The sequence below is a fragment of the Bubalus kerabau genome, chromosome 20, assembly GCF_029407905.1.
Source record: "Bubalus kerabau isolate K-KA32 ecotype Philippines breed swamp buffalo chromosome 20, PCC_UOA_SB_1v2, whole genome shotgun sequence".
NCBI lineage: Eukaryota > Metazoa > Chordata > Mammalia > Artiodactyla > Bovidae > Bubalus > Bubalus kerabau.
The window spans coordinates 60,974,960-60,992,763 of NC_073643.1; the positions used below are offsets into that span (position 1 = coordinate 60,974,960).

The following is a 17,804-nucleotide window of genomic DNA, read 5'->3' on the forward strand; positions in this document are numbered from 1 at the left end:
CCCTGGCTTTTCAAATGGCTGGAAGGGTCTTTTGCACTTCAGCAATTTCATCCTGCAAAAGCTACCGCAGGAGGGCAGGAGCCCAAGAGGCAAACTGTGACCGAGCCTGTGCACAGTCGGGGCCCAGTCCACGGGAGACACGCGCCGGGACTCCAGTGAGTGCCTGAAACCACGGAGAAGCCAGAGCCCACGCACAGCGGGCCCTTCCTGTGCCTCCAGTCTGTGATCACCTCTAAGGTAGGCACAGGATGCTACTAACAACAGACTGTACTGAACGCAAGTGAGTGCGGTCTCTCTCAAGGCATCTGGCCGCACCGTGGCCCCCGCCTCCTCGTATGAGGCGAGAGGTTAGCTGCCTGCCTGACGTGGGGAAGGGAGGCAGGCGACGCAGGCCCTGTGCCCCAACCCACACTCAGACCCTACAGCAGGAGGACCACCATGCAGTGAGCTGGGCAGGCCTGGATGTCTGATACCCCAGGTGGGGAGGGGCAGGACAGCGTGAGGCTCCATCACACCGCTCACAACAGCATGCATTGTCAAATGACCAACGGTTTACTCCTGGAAGCGTCCATCTAGTAGCTGACCGAAGGTAACTGAAACAGCAAAAAGTGAAACTGGGAATAAAGGGGGGATGCTGAATTCTTATTTTGCAGCCATGGAAACTGAAGCTCAGCAACTCTCTTCAGAGCCATCCTGTGGCCCTGCTTAAGGAAGCCTCTACAATGCCCTTGGCTTCCGGTCCACTGATTCCAGGCAAGCTGAGGGATTCACAGGCATGTGCTACTTTTCAGCCAGGGAGCACCAGGCGGGGTGGAGGTGAGGGGGATGGGGGTGAGGGCATGGGGTGGGGGGGTGGGGGGAGTGTGTCTCAAAAGCCACTTGGGGAATGTATTTTAGTTCATTCTTTCCTGTGGCTACCTTCTGGGGGAAACCACAGATCAGTCTAGGATCTGGAGCTCCCGGCAGCCTAGTGTTAGGGTCCAGGCTTTCCCTGCTGGGGCCCACGGTCAATCCCTGGTCAGGGAACTCGGGTCCCGCAAGCTGCATGGCGCTCCCCTCCCGAAAGGCTTACTGGTTTAAACAAGCAGTCTAGGGTCTCCATTAAGAGCCTCTGAGAGCAGGTGCAGCACCCACAAAACCTGTGAAAGATACATCTAAGACCCACTCGAGGACTCAGTGAGAGGTGAGACCAAGGGGGACGCAGCCAGAAAAGCTTAAGAAGCGACGCCGCTGGAGCCTGGCGAGGCGGGAGGCGCACATGAGCGTGGACGAGGGACGCGGCAGGGCCTGGACCCAAGGCAGCAAAAGCAAAGCGCACTCAGGGCAGGCAGGGTCAGCAGGCCGGACGCGGTCGGCACCGGGACACAGCCGGCAAGCTGCTGGAGACCGCTGTGCGGGGCCAGGACCACAGGGGCCCGCGACAAAGAGTGGGCCCTGAATGCACAGGGGCCCGCGACAAGGACAGGGTGGGCCCTGAATGTGCAGACGGCAGGGGGGACCCGGGCCCACTGCTGCCTCCCCACCAATGCTGTGCTCAGCGCACTGCCAGGCACCCGCGCGGGCTCAGCCCTGCCGCCCGACGGGACGGAACGACCGCGAGTGAGGGTGCCGGGTGCCCCAGGGCCAGCGGGCCGGGCCGGGAGCCCGCACACCAGGCACCTCACCAAAGTCAGCGGGCCGCCCTCCCCCGCGGCCGAGCACGGCCAGCCTCCTGCTCCTGGCACCCTGACGTGCTCCAGCCAGCCACAAGCGACGGCCGGGACCCTCCGGCAGCGCCCCAACAGCGGCGGGAGGCTGACGCAGACCTCCAGAGAGAGCCACACCGAGCACCCGCCCCCACAGGAAGCGAACGCGAGGTAGTCTGCGGCCACTCGGGGATGGTGTGTTACTACTGAGTAAGGAACAGCCAGTCCAGTCAGACGCGGCATGACATTCACTACCCGGAAATTTACATCTCAGAAGAAACAGACCTGTCAAAGCATCCCTCTTTCCAAAACACTTTTAAATAAACACACCTTTTCACTAAAATTCAGAGGCTCTGCTTCCATAGGAGGCGCTCTCGGCTCAGCACTGTTGGGGTTAAAGACACGTGTGCTGACCTGGAACATGCAGTGCTGGCCCGTGATACTGAGCATGTTCTTTCAGGTGGGTCTCTCCTGTGGAAACAGACGCTGACAACCTAGATGCTGCTTCAAGGTGAGCACTGAGCTCGCTAAAATGTAAAGAGACTGTGTACATACAGACACACACACACTTTCTTCCAAGGTATCACATTCACGTGGAGCCACTTTTCACAGTGAGTCAAGCTCCCTGGAAAGCAATTCTTGTCGCAAGGACTTTGCAGCCCCAATCAATAGACTCTTTTAAAGGACGCTCCCACTGTTCTCAAGCAGGTGCCAAACGAAGAGCTAAGAGTCCTCATTAAGAGGCCAGAATGACAGTGCCCTTTTTTTTTCCCTTTTTGGTAAGGCAGACTGGAAAATAAGAGAAAGCTACACACACTATTTTTCAATACTTTGAACACCTGACATCAGCTTTAGATTATCTCAGGCATTTACCTGATAAAACAGCACCCATTCACTATTCAGAAGAGCCCACACGGCAAGCTGGCTGAAGAAGACCAAACCACCTGCCCTCTGTCTCCAGTCAGTCCCCCCAAGACAGCCCCCGATTTCCCCTGTGCTGCAGGTGCGTCTGAGGGAGTGCGCCCCTGAAGGTTGACGCATGCCCTCTGTATCTCAGGCCCAGCCGCATTCATCTCTCCGTGTGTCTTCAGGTAAACTGCACCATCAAAGGCACTCCTCGTGGATGACTGACACCACCCTCCCTACCCACCAGGGCTGTGCGGGTCAGGGAAAAGGTCTCTGACCCAGCCTAGCACTTCAACACCACCCTTCACCGTGCTCGGGGCTCGTCCACTCCCCACCCGGCTCTGCCCCACCCGGATGGCCACTCCCGAGTCCCAGTGCCACAGCCCCTCACCTGCCCTATGCCCCCCACTCCCTCTAGTGCCCTCCAGCAGCTCTCCCAGATCCCCCTGCAAGGCACTCTCCCGACGTCTCCACAGCACCCTCTGACCCAGCCCCTGGCCTCTTCTAACAATCCTGGGACTGGCATCTGTTTCGTTTCTACAACGACTCGGAAACCTCCAGCGCTTTTCATCTGATCGTCCCCGCAGCTGCCAGCCGTGCTTTGTTGTAGTAGACAATAAAACTGCGGCGAATGAACGCGCAATGTATCATTCAGGAAGGCTATCCATATTCATCACTGGCCCAGAAGCAAATCTTACATGCTACAAATAGCAACCCAGTGTGCAAAGTTAGAACTGGAGAAATATCAAGCTACTGAGCAGTATTTCAAGGCTCATCCTGGAGCCGGGACTCACCCCTGCCCGCAAGGTGAGTGTGGGGGAGGGGTGGGGCAGCACTACCCCAGCGATCCCAGGTCTACAGCCAGCACTCAGCTCCAAGGCTGCTGCTCAAACACCAGCCACCGTCTAAACGCTCAGTCAGAACACGCAATACAGGCCACTTCGGGGCATACATATGAGGGAATCCAGTGTTTTAAGGACACAAGTGTCCGGCCAAAGAAGAACTCTCGTCTGGCTACCTTTACACCCTACAGCTGGCGCTCTGAGGCAGCTGCACCTCCAGGAGTGAGTCAGACAATAACTGCAGAAGCCCCCACGGGCCAGCACGGAGGGCCACCTGCTCCCCTGCTAAAGCCACTCTGCTCTTCTATCCCCGGTGGATTCAAGAAGCATTCACAAGAGGCAGTCTCAAATTCTGACGCATTTTGTTTCGAAAACAACCTCCCCACCTGCTCGAGGACTGCTCACACTAGTACTGGACGGGGGTGCAACGCCAGTACCCCAGGGGCAAAACGAAGCTAAGTCAGGAAAGACGCGGAGTATCTGGAGCCCTGACACACGGCTGGCGGGCGCGGAGGCAGCAGGACTGTGGGAAACTAGCAGGTCCACCACAGCGCCTCACACACGGTTACGGCTGAACTGTGCCCCCCACACTCCAGTCCCAACCCCGCCACCTCAGAACGTCAAACCGTGACCGCAGGTGGAGACGAGCCCTCACAGGGGGAGGGAGATTAGACGAGGTCCCGCAGGCCCCGGTGGATCTAACCGGGGTCCTGAGAAGAGAGGGCTAGGAAGCAGACCCCTGCAGAGGAAAGACAGGGTGAGCAGACAGGGAGAAGACGGTCCCCACAAGGCAAGGAAGGGGCCTCCGAGGAAACCAACTCTGCCAGCACCTCAAACTTGGACTTCCAGGCTCCGAAATTAAGAGACAATAAATCTGTTGTTCTGGTACAGTGGCCTAGCAATCTACAGATACATGGGCTAGAACCCAGCCTTTCCGCGCCTCAGGGCTGACATAACGGACATGTGCACACAGGTCCATCAGCAGACAGACCCGGCACTATTCACACGGAGGTTTGCTGGCCACTCCTCTCGCCATGGAGATTGTTTGGCCAGTCCTCTTGCCAGGGATGGAACCTGGGCCGCCTGCCGCGGCAATGTGGGGTCTTAGCCACTGGAGCGCCAGGGGGCTCCCAGGACAGCACTACTTCTAACAGCCACGCACTACAAGCCACCCAGATGCCCACCAGGAAGTTACTAAAAACATCACGGCGCATCACGTGAAGAAGCACTAGGGAGCAATGAGAACGGCGTCGGGACTGCACCCACCAGAAAATCCCACCGGCAACAGCGACTCGGAGGGACAGAGACAAAAGGGCACGGGACTGACGCAGGGACACCGCCGGAGCCGAAGCACAGCGTTTACACAGGAAAGAAAACCGGCAGGCGCGGGTGACGACGCCCGCAAGCAGGCACGAGCGCCTTCCGAGCCCATGGGAACTCTCCCAGTTTCTCACTCCCTTGCACGCGCTTCATATGTCCCACTGCAAATTCAGAGCTTAGTAAAACACAGAAACGACAGCTGCAGCACCTGGCTGCCCACCGTCACCACAGCAGGCCGACCTCGCCGCCGAACTGCACTCACCAGGCTCTTCCCTTGCTGCCAGCACACAGCCGGAACGCACAGCTCGTCTCCTGACCGCCAGCTCCCCTCCCACCCGTCAGAGAGGCCAACGGACACCCACAGTGACTTTCTCACGCCATCTCTTTAAAACTCCATCTCGTTAAAGGAAGGCATTAAAACACGCATTCATAAAAACAACATTACCAACCAACACTCTGGTCTTCCTCTGGATAGCGAATTACATTTTTCTTCTTTTTCACTTCTGTATTTTCCTAGCTTTTTTTTTTTTTTTTTTAAAGAAGTGACTAGTTTAATAATTAGCAAAAGAAAAATGTCACTTTAAATAAAAAATAGGGCTTCCCTGGTGGCTCAGACGGTAAAGAATCTGCCTGCAATGCAGGAGACCCGGGTTTGATCCCTGGGTCCTGAAGATCCCCTGGAAAAGGGCATGGCAACCCACTCCAGTATTCTTCCCTGAAAATCCCATGGTCAGAAAAGGCTGGCAGACTACAGTCCAAGGGGTTGCCAAGAGTCAGACACAACTGAGCAACAAGCAATTTTTGGTGGAGGAAGGATAACGTTTTTATAAAGACTCGAAAGTTGAGAGCTTCAGAGCAATCGTGAATAATCCAAAAGCCAAACTGGGGTGTCAGAGCTTCAGTGTGTTCCAAGAGACCCCGGCCAGCACTCAAGTGGCCGGCCTCCTGAGCCTGCAGGACAGTTGTGAGCTCCGGCCGAAAGCGGTGGAACCGTGAGCACTCCCCAAATCCTAATGAAGTAACACTGCAAGACGAGTCGTGTAGCAAAGTTTCTACAAAAGTGCTCCTGAGCAAGCATCCACAGCAAGGCATAGGTCAGGGGGTTTTATCGAGTCTCTTAACCTGCGGGCTGCCAGGGCAACCCTGAGCTATTTCTGGGGCCCCCGGACCAGTAAGTGTCCAGAGAACTGTCGGCAGCCTGACTGAAAGCCACATGTAAAGGGCACCAATTTTCCCGAAGTTCTGTGCTGTTACGATCGGGTTTTTAAAAGGATAATTCATAGTAGCTTTGTTGTGTACTCGCAAACAACTCAAATGGAAATCAATTTTAAAAAATTAAAATTGCCTACAAGAATGGGAAACCAATGGTGTCCGCAGGTTAATGTTCCAAAGACTCCCTAGAGGAGCTGGGTCAGGCCAGGAAGGCCAGTAGCAAGCAGCAAGCCGCTCACACCTGACAGGGAGGGGAGACCAGGGAAGGTGGCTCGTGGCACCTGGCGGCAGGTTCGCATGCCAGCCTCACCAGGCCCCCAGCTCCCTCTCACAGGCCGCCTCGGAGCTGCTCTGCCGGACAGCGAGCAGTCCAGCGCAGCCAGGAAATGGACAAGGGACTCAGACTGCTCTCCTCAGCAGTGATGACATCACCAAAACAGAGCAGCCGGGCGAGGCCTGCGATCCCCTGCATAAGTGCTGCATCTCCAGGCAGGAGAACTCGGCCAGGACTGCGTGTCACCCCTGGAACCAACTGCCGAGCTCGCTTCCTCCCCCACAGAGGCATTCTGTAGCTATTCTTAAATTTGTTTTTGAAATCGCGGCCTGGAGTGCTGAGACTGAAACCAGTGGGCGGCGGCGCTGAAGAGCCTGCTCTAAGTTCCCCGCTGCTTCGCTTTCACCTTTGACTCTCAGGTCACACTGACCACAGCCACCATTAAGAAGCTTTAAAACGTGAATGCAAACTGTTTGTATTTAATGCCATACACGGGAAGCAAAAACCAGAAAACAGAGGAAAGAGACGAGAGCCAGTAACTGAAGACATCAACACCGCAGCAAACTGCAGACAGCACAGAGTCCCAAGACGGCATCCCGGACGCGTGTCTGATCACACACAGGAGCGACCCTACAGGGGAGACTCGAGGCGACAGAGAGCCAGGCGCTGCAGAGTGGGGTGGGCAGCAGGGAGCTCACTTCCAGACGCCACTGGCGCGGGGGAACCCCCACCTGGGCCTGGCTCAGGACGCCTCCTGACTGCCCCCGAACACCCTGCCGGTACAGCTCCCAGTCCAGTAACTGGTCCAGTTCTCCTCAGTCCTATGTGAACTACTAGATGGAGAACCAGACAACTCCAGACAGGAGTCATGACAAATATTTAGGTCCAATTTCAGAGAAACAGTTCGTACAACGATAGTCCCACGTGTGGGATCTGGGTTTGCTACACCCTCGCGTAGAAGCACCAACGCCGAATCAAAGGGTGAGTACACATTCAGTGCAGGTCCCGTTGGAAATTTATTAACAGCTAATCAAACAGCCAACCCCCCCCCCCCTTGTTTTTTGCTTTCTTTGGTGGTAGAGTAAGGAATTGGATTCAAAGCCACACTTTACTATAAAGCAATGGTCTTTGATTATGGGGTTTGATGGGGGGAGGGGGGGTGGCTTAGACTTGTTTGGCACCAAAAAATATTTTTGCCTCAGGAGATTGCTTACAATTACCTGGAAAAACGTACCAATAAAGCTATTTTTAGAGTGTCCTCTACATTCCACTCCCCCCTTCTACTTGTTTACTCATGCAATCCTACAGCAAATGTAAAACTCCCCTGTGAACCAAGCAGAGACAGAGGGCTGGTGGAGACGGGGTGGCGGGAGTTACCTAGGGTGACCCTGGCACATTAAACCTGTGCTGTCAGCCGAAGCAGCCACCTCAGCCCCACAAGGGTATCTCTGCTCAGAGAGCCCCCAACAGCTAAGACTTGTCCTGGAAGGTTCTGGCGACACAAACTCCATGTGGAGTGGACAACAAATGCCCCAGAGCAAAAGAACAAGTTTAGAGCTGAAAGTTACTCTTCAAAAAACACGATCAGTTAGAAACTGTGATATAATCTTCTACACACCCTCTTCAAAAGCAAACCAAACCAAATGCTGCTGTGAAAATTAACAAAGCCTTCAAGTTAGGGCAGAACACCATGCTGTCCGGATTACCACAGATGCACTTGCTGAGATGAAAAATAACTCTCCCTTATGAAAAATCTCAGCATCTACAGCGCCGTCATGCCAGTCCACAAGAGAATTCCTGGCCATGATCTGTCAGCAGCTTTAAAGTCCTTGAGGACAGGAACCAGAGCTCTCTCCCTGAGTCAATACTCAGCCATGCCTGATACTCGGGAGATACCGAAAACACCTGATGAATGGATGAAAAGACACTCATCACCATTACTCTGCTCCAAACACAAACAGTAGTTATAGCTACCACACAGATTACTCACATCAATATATCAGACCAGGTAACAAAAAAAAAAGAAAGAAAGAAATCAGACTACAACAAGGTAGGAGGCACCAACTTCTAGCCTGGACAGGACCTTCAGGAGAAGCACTCAGGACTCACTTCCCAGCTCTTAGGACTCAAAACTGAACAAACTCTCCTAAGTCTGAAGAGAGAAGCACACTAACAGGAGACTTCATTAATCCCTGGATGAGAAGTCATGCGGGGAATCAGCTGCTTCAGTCACAAGGAAGAGACAAGAGCCTGTTCTTCTGGAATCTAAAGAGAAGATACAGTATTTCCAATAGTAGAGAACCAACTGGCCGGACACCCACGCACTACGGCTTCAGAAAGGTTCACACGCAAGACTGCCAGCCCAATTCACTTGACAAGAGACCAAGGTGACAAAAATTTTCAAACCTCAACCAACAACTCTACTAGAATTTTAGAGTTCCCAATTGACTGGCGCGACACTACAAAAAAAAAAAAAAAAGCGTTGTAACTCACAACTGAAAACGGAATGTTGTGGTTTGAAGGCAGAACTAATGCTACCAGAGGTTTCCAACGTCACATCACCAGAAAGAAAAGACGCGGACAGAGGCAGATACCCGGTGGCAAGAGACAGATCACAAGCTTCAGGGACCCGCACTCCGATCTCCGCTCCGCGACCTTGGGCCAGTGACTTAACCTCTCCGATCTTCGACTTCGCTATGTACCAGTGGATACAGCAATGTACTTGAGAAGGCTGTGCTAAGAATCAAACGTAACAATCGGTGCAGAGGTCTCTCGCCACGCCGCCCGACAGACAGTAAGCACCCCAGTGGCCGCTGTCTTTATTCTCAATCGTCCAGTTTCGCGAACCATTCCTCGCCGGGAAGCCCGGGCTGAATGCACAGGCGGGCCCCGTAGCGGTCCAGACCTAACACGGCGCAGCACCCGGCAGCGGTTCGCCCCCAGCAAGTTTGCAAACTTCTTCCAGGCTTCCCCGCGACCCGTTTAAGAGAAAAAGCTCCGCGTCCCGTGGAGCCCGCGGCGCTCGGGGGAGCTGGGGGCACGTGACCGGCTCTCCGCCGACTCCCGGCGTCGGGGACCCTCGGCCGATCTGCTGCTCGGCGGACGGGACGGCGGGCACGCGGCTTGGCCTGGCATCGGGGCGGGGTGGGCGGCGCCCCCGCGGCCGGCCGGCTGGCCGGCCACCGCCCGGGCGCGCAGACCGGGCCGCTCCGGTCGGCCGGCCCGAGAGGAGGGCGTGCGCGGCGCCGACCCGAGTCGCGGCCGGCCACGGTCACACCCGGCCACCTCTCGGCTGACCTGCCGCCGGGCCCGAGGGCGCGGGGCTCCCGGCGGGGCCGGGCCCGGCCTGCCCGAGACGCGGACGGCTCGCGCCGGCGACCGAGGCCAGGGAGGGGGATGGGGCCGGGCCGCCGCTTACCGCGGCCGCTCCGCAGGGCTCCGGGCCGGGCGCGTCGCGAGGGCTCCGCCGAGGAGCAGACGGGGGCTGACCGGCGCGCGGGGAGGTCCAAGCTGCGGCTCCTGCGGGCTCCCGGGCCTGTCCAAGCTTCCAACGCCGCCGCCGCCGCCGCCTCGGGCTTTATGGCCAAGACTCCGGCTCCGCTCCCACTTCCGCCACCGCCGCCGCCCCGAACGGAAGTACCTGTCACGAGACGCTCGACGCCAGGGCTGCGGGGGCGGAGCCCCACCTCAGCCGTGCGTCACGTTCCGCCGTCTCCGGCCCCGGCCCGAGTCACGTGGTACAAACATGTCTGCCCCCAGCAGTTGCGGCCATCTTGGCGGCCCCGCGGGGAGCAGAGCGGCGCCATGCTGGACCCACCCACCGAAGCCTCAGCCCCTAAGCAGCTCCTCATCAAAAGGAGCGAAGAAATTGAACCCGGAGAGCTCCGCGGAGGGTGGGGCAGCCCACCCAGCTCTAGCTCCACGTGCACACCGTAGGAGCTGCTCAGAATTTTGGCTCCGTCTTCAACAACATGCTCCTCTCATAGCCTTTTCCTGTGTTGGTTCCTGCAAACTTCATTCTTCTGGTTGCTGGATACAATAACTATGGAATCATTCTTGATTACCGTAGTGGGTTGAATAGTGACGCCCCAAAAGGTATGTCCACATCGTGGAACCTGTGGGTGTGATCTGATTTGGAAAAAAATGTATTTGAAGGTGTAATTAAGGATCTGGAGATGAGATCCTCCTGGATTCCCTCCTTGTAAGAGACAAATCAAGAGGAAAAGGCCATGTGGAGATAGAGTGGCCACAATCGAAAGGATGCCAGCAGCAAGGGGTGGGGGCCGGTGCTGAGTTTGACTTTTGTATTTGAGAAAATCTATTTCTGCTGTTCTAAGCCTCCAGCAGTTCCAGGACACTAAATCTCTCTCTCTTGGACCCCTCACCCACAGCCTTTGAGAGATACCCAGAATGTGACCCCTTCCACTCTCTGCCACCACCACCTGCTCTGAACCACCATCCTTTCTCACCTGGATTATGGCAACAACTTGGCTTCCTGCTCCCACCCCATTCCCTATCTAGTATCAACCCAGCAGGCACAATAACATGTCATTCTCCTGCTCAAACTAAAGGCTTTACAACCCAAAGTTCCTATCCTGGGACTTCTCTGGTGGTCCAATGGTTGGGACTCCCCACTCCCAATGCAGGGGGCCTAGGTTCGATCCTTGGTCACAAAACTAAGAATCCCACATGCCAGAGCTAAGGCTTTGTGGGCAACTAAAGATTCTGCAATAAAGATCACAGCCAAATAAATAAGAAAAAAAAAATTAAGTGTGATGAAGAGAAACACAGCAAAGGCAGTGGGTAGGGAGTGACTCCAGCCTGTCTCCCCAAATCAGGCCACTTCCTTGTCTACCTGGTTTGATGCTGAGATGCCAATGCCTGGAACAGTGCCTGAGTCGTGACAGGTACGCAGTGAGTATTCACTGAGCGACTGATAAATTCATTCCTCTGCCATCTCCCTAATCCTCTCCTTTCACATGAGGAGCTCCCACCACTCCCCTGAGGCTAGTCCAGCAAGATTATATTAGTAAACATGCAGTCATGGTGCTGTATTTCAGAAGGTGACCCTACCTGCTTTAACAGGAGGCCTCCAAGGAGTCAGATTTGAAACAAGACAGAAGTAGGTGGCTCTCCTGCACACGCAGACGTGGGCAACCCCATGGCCACACTGTTCACAAGGGGCTTGTCACTGTATAGAGAGCTGGGAGCAGGGGAGGAGCTCTGTAGAGATGGCACACCTGCTTCTTAAACACCTGGGCGCAGAAGTGACACACACCACCTCTGCTCACATTCCTCTGGTGAGAGCTAGTTGTGCTGCACACCTGGATACAAGACGACCTGCAAAACGTGGCAGCGGGCGAGGAGCCAGCTATGTGCTCCGGAAGAGGGAGAATGAACCTGGTCACGAGCTGTCCGCCCTGCCGGAGATACAGCGTGGAGAACACTGGATACAGGACGCCAAGGAGTGAGGGCGGCGCAGGAGAAACAGCTGAGGTTGCCCAGGAGATGGAGTAGCCAAGGAGGGCTCCCCAGAGGAGGTGGTGCCGAGGTGATTCATGAAGGATGAATAAGAACCTGCTGGGCCAAGAGGAAGGTGACTACCCTGGAGGGACGGCTGTGTGCAAAGGTTGAGAAAAGAGAGCATGTCATAACTCATTCCAGAAATTGCTGACCAGTTGGTGTTCCTGGAGAACAGAGTTGGAGGGAAGGAAGCAGGAGCCGAGAGGAAACTCATGCACAAAGGCTGGCTGGTGGTGTGTCCTGAGTGCCTTTGATCCCGAGGCCGAGGGAGCCTTTTCCTGTTTCCCTGCTATTGACAGTCCAGATCCACAATTGAGGGCAAAGAGTGTGGAGGAGCTGACATTTAGGGGGACTGGGACACCGGCTAAGACGGGTGAGACCCGGCCCTGTCTCGGCGCAGGCAGAAGTGGCAGGACTGGCCCCGCCACCCGGCTCACCTCCACCGCACCGAGGAGAGGGGAGACAGAATTCACGGGGCCACAGGGCCGCTGGGGATCACTGGGCTGCCCCCCACCCCGGTTACCGAGGTGAGGGGGCTCTGTGAGACTTACAGCTGGGGTGGGGGGAACAGGACCCATGGGACTCTCCTTTCCTGGGGAATCTCTGAATGGATCCTGCCCTCCAACCCCTGGCAGGGGCAGGAGAGGACTCCCGAGAGGAGAGGAGGCTACAGGGTGGCTGCTTGCATACCTGCCTGGCCTGGGCGAGGCCACCCTGTAGGCTTTTCCTGGAGTCAAGAGGTCGGTCCAAAGGGCAGCAGCTTGCTTAAGCCACTGTATCAGCGATCCTTCACTGCAAAACAAAACACCCCCAAGCCTAAGTGACGAAAACCTGTGCTCACCTCTTATCTCATGACTCCTGTGGACCAGGAGGTCATACAGTGGGTCGTGAGCATGACCCCTGTATCCTCCATGCTGCCTGGGCCACGGCAGAGGGACACGGCTAAGGGATGAGCTGAGGGTTCGCCTGGGGCTGGTCACACAACGGTGCTGGTGCTGACACGTGCACTTCTCTCCACGCGGCCTTCCCACGGGGCTGCTCGTGTACGCACCACGTGGCAGCTGGCTCCCGCCGGAGAAAACCACCCAAAGGCCAAGGTGATGCTGCAATCTCTGACATGACCAAGCCTCACAAGTCAGCCGCCATCACCTCCACAGAACTCGGTGGGCTCGCACGGAGTAGCTCTGACTCAGTGTGCAAGGACCACGGAAGGACGTGCAGCCCTGGCAGGAGAATCATGGCTGTCATGGAGGCTGCAGACCACGGCTCTCTTGCTGGCTCTGCGGCTGGGAGGGCTGGCCAGGGACAGGGCACCCGAGGAGGATGAGCTGGAGAGGCAGAAGAGTTCTAGCCTGGCCGGCTCTACCCTACCATGGACCCAGACGAGGGGAAGGCCCACAGAGCTCTGTGGGTAGCTCACCCATGGCCCCGCACAGGTGTCGGGGCTCCCAGAGCATAGAGAAGCAGCCACGACCTGAAGGATCTGTTCAAAAGACGCCCTTCCCCCACGGCGCTCAGCTGTCACCTTTGCCAGAAGTCAGATGACTAGATTTATGGGTCTATTTCTAGACTGTCCTGTTCCATTGATTTGTCTGCCCAACTTTATGCCAACACCACACTGGATTAATTACTATACTTACATGGGAGGTCCTGAGATCTGGCGGGTAAGTTCTCCAACTTTCTCCTCCTCCCCTTCTGGAAGGCCTTTGCGATCGTTGGCCCTTTGCATTTCTATATAAATTTTAGACTCAGCTTGTCAATTTCCACATAAAAATTCTGTTATAGACTGGAATCATATCGCATTTATGATCCACTTGGGGAGAATTTTATTGAGTTGTACACTTAACGTATTATTTGAATGCTTTTTCATATATGTGTTACACTTCAAAATATTTAATGCCATTAGGAAATCTGTTATCCATGGCACATGTGTGTTAAGTTGCTCAGACGTGTCCAACTCTTTGCGACCCTATGGATCATACTCTGCCAGACTTCTCTGCCCATGGGATTCTCCAGGCAAGAATACTGGAGTGGGTCGCCATGCCCTCCTCCAGGGGATCTTCCTAACCCAGGGATCGAACTCATGGCGTATTTTGTATTTATGTTACACGACATTGAGATTCTTCAACCGATTAACATTAAACTTCTTTCAAAACTTTTTCCCCAAGGGATCTGTGTTCCCTCAAATTCTATCATTTGCATACCATCTTCATGATTTTTTTTTTATATATCCTATGCCATCAATACTGCTAGTTATGGAAAGGGAGTTGATTTTTAAAAATTTAAACTCTTTGTAAATAAACCTTTGTATCAGCATCATAAGGGGATGAGTCTCTCCTGCCAAGCAAAGATAACTGGCAAGGCAAGCATCACAAAAATAAGATTGTTGACTTATAACTGGCTGTGGTCTGCTGAAAGTTGAGAAGGAAGCCTACACTTTCTCTATTCAAAATGCATATTTGCAAGTTTTAGAGAAATGCGACATGCGCATTGCCAGCATACCAAGAATTTCTCCCTGAGGTGATCAGGAAGATTGGAAAACTGCTGGAAAAGGAATAATTCGGTCACTTTTTGGTTTTCCGGAGCCCACATGTAGGCGTGAGACACAGTCCAGAAAGACGGCCTGTACGCTTTACTCGGCATCCCCCAAGGGTGCCCCCACGGGGACACTGACACCGGTGGTATTTTGAGCTCCTCAGTCTTACCTGGACTCCCTTCTGCGTGTGTGTGCGCGTGTGTGCACATGCGTGCTATGTAAGTTCATCCCCCATGCAGGTCTGTGTATCCACCATCACCCAACTGTGTTTGAACGCCATTCTAACTCAGGAATACGGGCTGATGGTGCCAGCCCCGACCCCTGCGGGCCCTCTGCCTGCTGTGTCTCAGGTGCGATGTGGCCCACTCCTGTACTGCCCCCTGGAGACCCCAGCCGCACGTGAACCGCCATGCCTCCCTGCACTGCCCCCCTCCCCACCCCGGGTCACAGCAACCTCCACGAGGCAGGGAAGCAGGATCTTACCACGTCCATGAAAGGAGAGGAATCTGAGCGCTAAGGAACAGCAGTGACTGTTCGAACAGTAACTGAGTATTAATGACCATCATCTCATGGTTAGACGTTCCTCCCCCTCTGAATGCACTGGTGAGCACCCTAAAAGGCCAGGTCTCTAATCTATTCTTGGAAGAAACAAGGCAAAGAGAACACAGACAGTTATGTAAAACTTTCAAAATGACCCGACGCAGGCATTCCCCACTTGTTAAACGGTTGCTTTATGCCACTCCAATTTTAAGAAAGCCCTACTTTAGTTTTTACTAACCAAAAGAAATCCAAAGAGGATTTTCACTTTTATAAGAAAAAGGCAAAAAGTGGAAATAGCGTTTCCCGTGAGTTCTGCTGCAAGCTGTTAGAGGCAGTGCAAGCTCTGAGCAGCAGAAGCGGCAACCCGCCCCGCCCCCCTCCCCCCAGGTCCTTCCCAGGAAGCGCACTCAGCATCTCAGAATCCGCAGCCAGAGCTGTGAGCTGTGTCTGCGAGCGTCTCATCCTGACTTGTCTGTGCATCTGAGAGCAAGATGTCTCCTAAGGTGACTGTTTTTTCCCTTTATGCCGCTTGGCTCATGAAAGGTTTCTTAGGAACACTTTACTTTCAAACAGTGGGGGAAGCTGTATCAATACTGCATTTTCCTTTTCTGTGTTCTCAAGTGTGGGGCAGTTATCTGGACCATGTCTCTCTGTCCTCATGTGAAGCCAGGCACCAGGACCCAACTGTCCCCTCCTAGTCCTCTCCTGGGTTCAGCCTTTGGTCCACTCCAAACCCCAACCTTCGCATTCCCTATGGCATTCCCCATTCCCCTGCTGCTTGGGGCTGGGGTCCACCCTGTCTCCCTCCAGTGTCTGCCAGAGGGACCTTTCTTTACTTTCCATGTTATGGCTAATGCAACTCAATAATTAGACATTGCAATTAACAATGCATTTGCTATTTAAGATAGATAGTCCAAAAGAACTAAATGTTTTGACTTTTCCTGTCCAGGCCTCGTTCAAACGCAGATGGAATTTTTATGCAATGATAACAGAATACAGACCTGCACCGAGCAGCTTGTGAGCTTTTAGTTCCCCAGCCAGGGGTGGAACCTGAGCCCTTGCCAATGAGCAAGGAGTCCTAACCACCGGGCCACGAGGGAGTTCCGTGCAGACCATTTTTATACTCCCCATTTTACCAAATGTTGCACCAAATGCGTCTGTGTGACCAAACAGTCCCCAAGTCTCCTAAAATCAGCTCTCACTTGCACTTTCTCCCTGACTCTGTAAACAGCATAGGTCCATTATTGAACATTTTAGGAAAATCGGGCATCTGTGGATAGGAAAATGAGGCACCAACCATCATTCTGCCTAGAGAGAACTGGGAAAATAATAAGTGGTGTTCATCATCCATGTCTTTTGTCTATGTCGGACACAACATACCACGTTACTTACCTTCAGAAAATATAAAAATCACCTTAAAACTCAGCAGCTGTGAAAGATGAGCACTCAGCTCCCACGGTTTCGACAAGTCACCCGGCTGCAGCTGCCGTGTTGGCTGAAGCTGTGATCACCTCGTGCCGTGGCTGGGCAAGGACCCCAGGTGCTGACCCACGTGGCTGCTGGCGAGCGGTGGGGCTGAGCTGGCCTGTCTGAGGCAGCAGTGTCCCCCAACACGGGAGCCCCACAGAGGACTCGGCGTGGAGCTGCCTGCCGCCCAGGGGGAGGGATGTGCGTGAGAGGAAGGGCAATGGGGAGGCTCCATCTTTTTTCAACTTAACGCTGCAGGCGACCTTCCACCACTTCTGCTCTGTCGTGTGTGATTAACACAAGTGAGTCCCTAAATGTGACCTGCACCAAAGGGTGAGGGATACACAGGGGAAGAAAACCATTTGGGGCCACTTTACAGGCTACCTACTAACCACTTACAGGCAAGACTGTCTTGTAGCCTACTTGTTTTTTGTTAATTGGAGATAGTTCATATTCCACAAAACCAGTTTTAACGCGGGCAACTCGGTGGCTTCTAGTATGTTCACAGGGCTGTGGGGAGACCACCACTTACTCCATGACATTTTCAGTTTAGTTCAGTTCAGTCGCTCAGTCGCGTCTGACTCTTTGCGACCCCATGAATTGCAGCACGCCAGGCCTCCCTGTCCATCACCAACTCCCGGCATTTTCAAGACCCTATAAAAAACTGTGCCGTGAGCAGCCACTCCCTGTTCCCTCTTTCCCAGCCCAGAGACCACTGATCTACTTTATCTACAAGCATTGTCTATTCTGAATATTGCACATAAATGCACACGTGAAGTATCGGCTGTTACACATCTGTGTGCATATGAACTGCATACATTTTGCGGCCTTTTGTTCTTGGCTTCTTAGCAATAATCTTTTCAAGGCTCATCCGTGTTACCGCATGTCATCCCTTTCTGTGACCAAGAAAAGCCCCACTATATGGATGGACACATTTTGTTCATTCAGTCCTCAGTCCATGGACATCTGTTCTCCTTTCCAGCTATCAGGAATCATGGCGCTATTAGTAATATTCATGTACACATGTTCATGAACATATGTTTTCATCTCTCTTGGGTATACACCTGGCTGGTCATGTGGTAACTCTGTTAATTTTTTGAGGAACCGCCAAGCTATTTTCCAAGGCTGCTGCATCATTTTACATTCTTACCGGCAATGGATGAGAGTTCTGGTTGCCTGATATCCTGGACAACACTTGTTACTGTCCACTTTTCTTTTCCTTTACTCATCCCAGTGGGTGAAATGGTCTCTCATTGTGATTTGGGTTTGCGTTTTCCTAGTGATGAATGAAGTTGTGTATATTTTCATGTGCTTACTGAGAGAAATGTCCATTCAAATCCTATGCCCATTTTTCAATGGGTTGTCTTATTATTGAGTTGTAACTATTCTTTATATATTCTGGGTATTATATCCTTTGCATATATATGATTTGCAAATATTTTCTTCCATTCTGTGGATTTTTTCACTTTTTGACAGTATTGACATATGAAACCTTTAAA

The 17,804-nt window shown here is 53.7% G+C and overlaps 2 protein-coding genes across 2 annotated transcripts in view; one reads left to right on the plus strand and one right to left on the minus strand.

The window, feature by feature from the left end:
* The window catches only part of RAB7A (RAB7A, member RAS oncogene family), a 45,411-nt gene extending 35,615 nt beyond the window's left edge, over positions 1 to 9,796 (minus strand). Inside the window, exon 1 of the mRNA XM_055558592.1 lies at positions 9,658 to 9,796. The gene's annotated coding sequence lies outside the window, so the exon portion shown is untranslated. The remainder of the gene's footprint in view (positions 1 to 9,657) is intronic.
* LOC129635527 (formin-like protein 1) lies at positions 9,383 to 15,838 on the plus strand. Its single transcript, XM_055558594.1, has 3 exons — positions 9,383 to 13,426; positions 15,226 to 15,341; positions 15,788 to 15,838. The coding sequence occupies exon 1, from the start codon at positions 9,636 to 9,638 to the stop codon at positions 10,173 to 10,175; it is 540 nt and encodes a 179-aa protein (XP_055414569.1). The 5' UTR covers positions 9,383 to 9,635; the 3' UTR covers positions 10,176 to 13,426; positions 15,226 to 15,341; positions 15,788 to 15,838.
* The last annotated feature ends 1,966 nt before the right edge of the window (positions 15,839 to 17,804 follow it).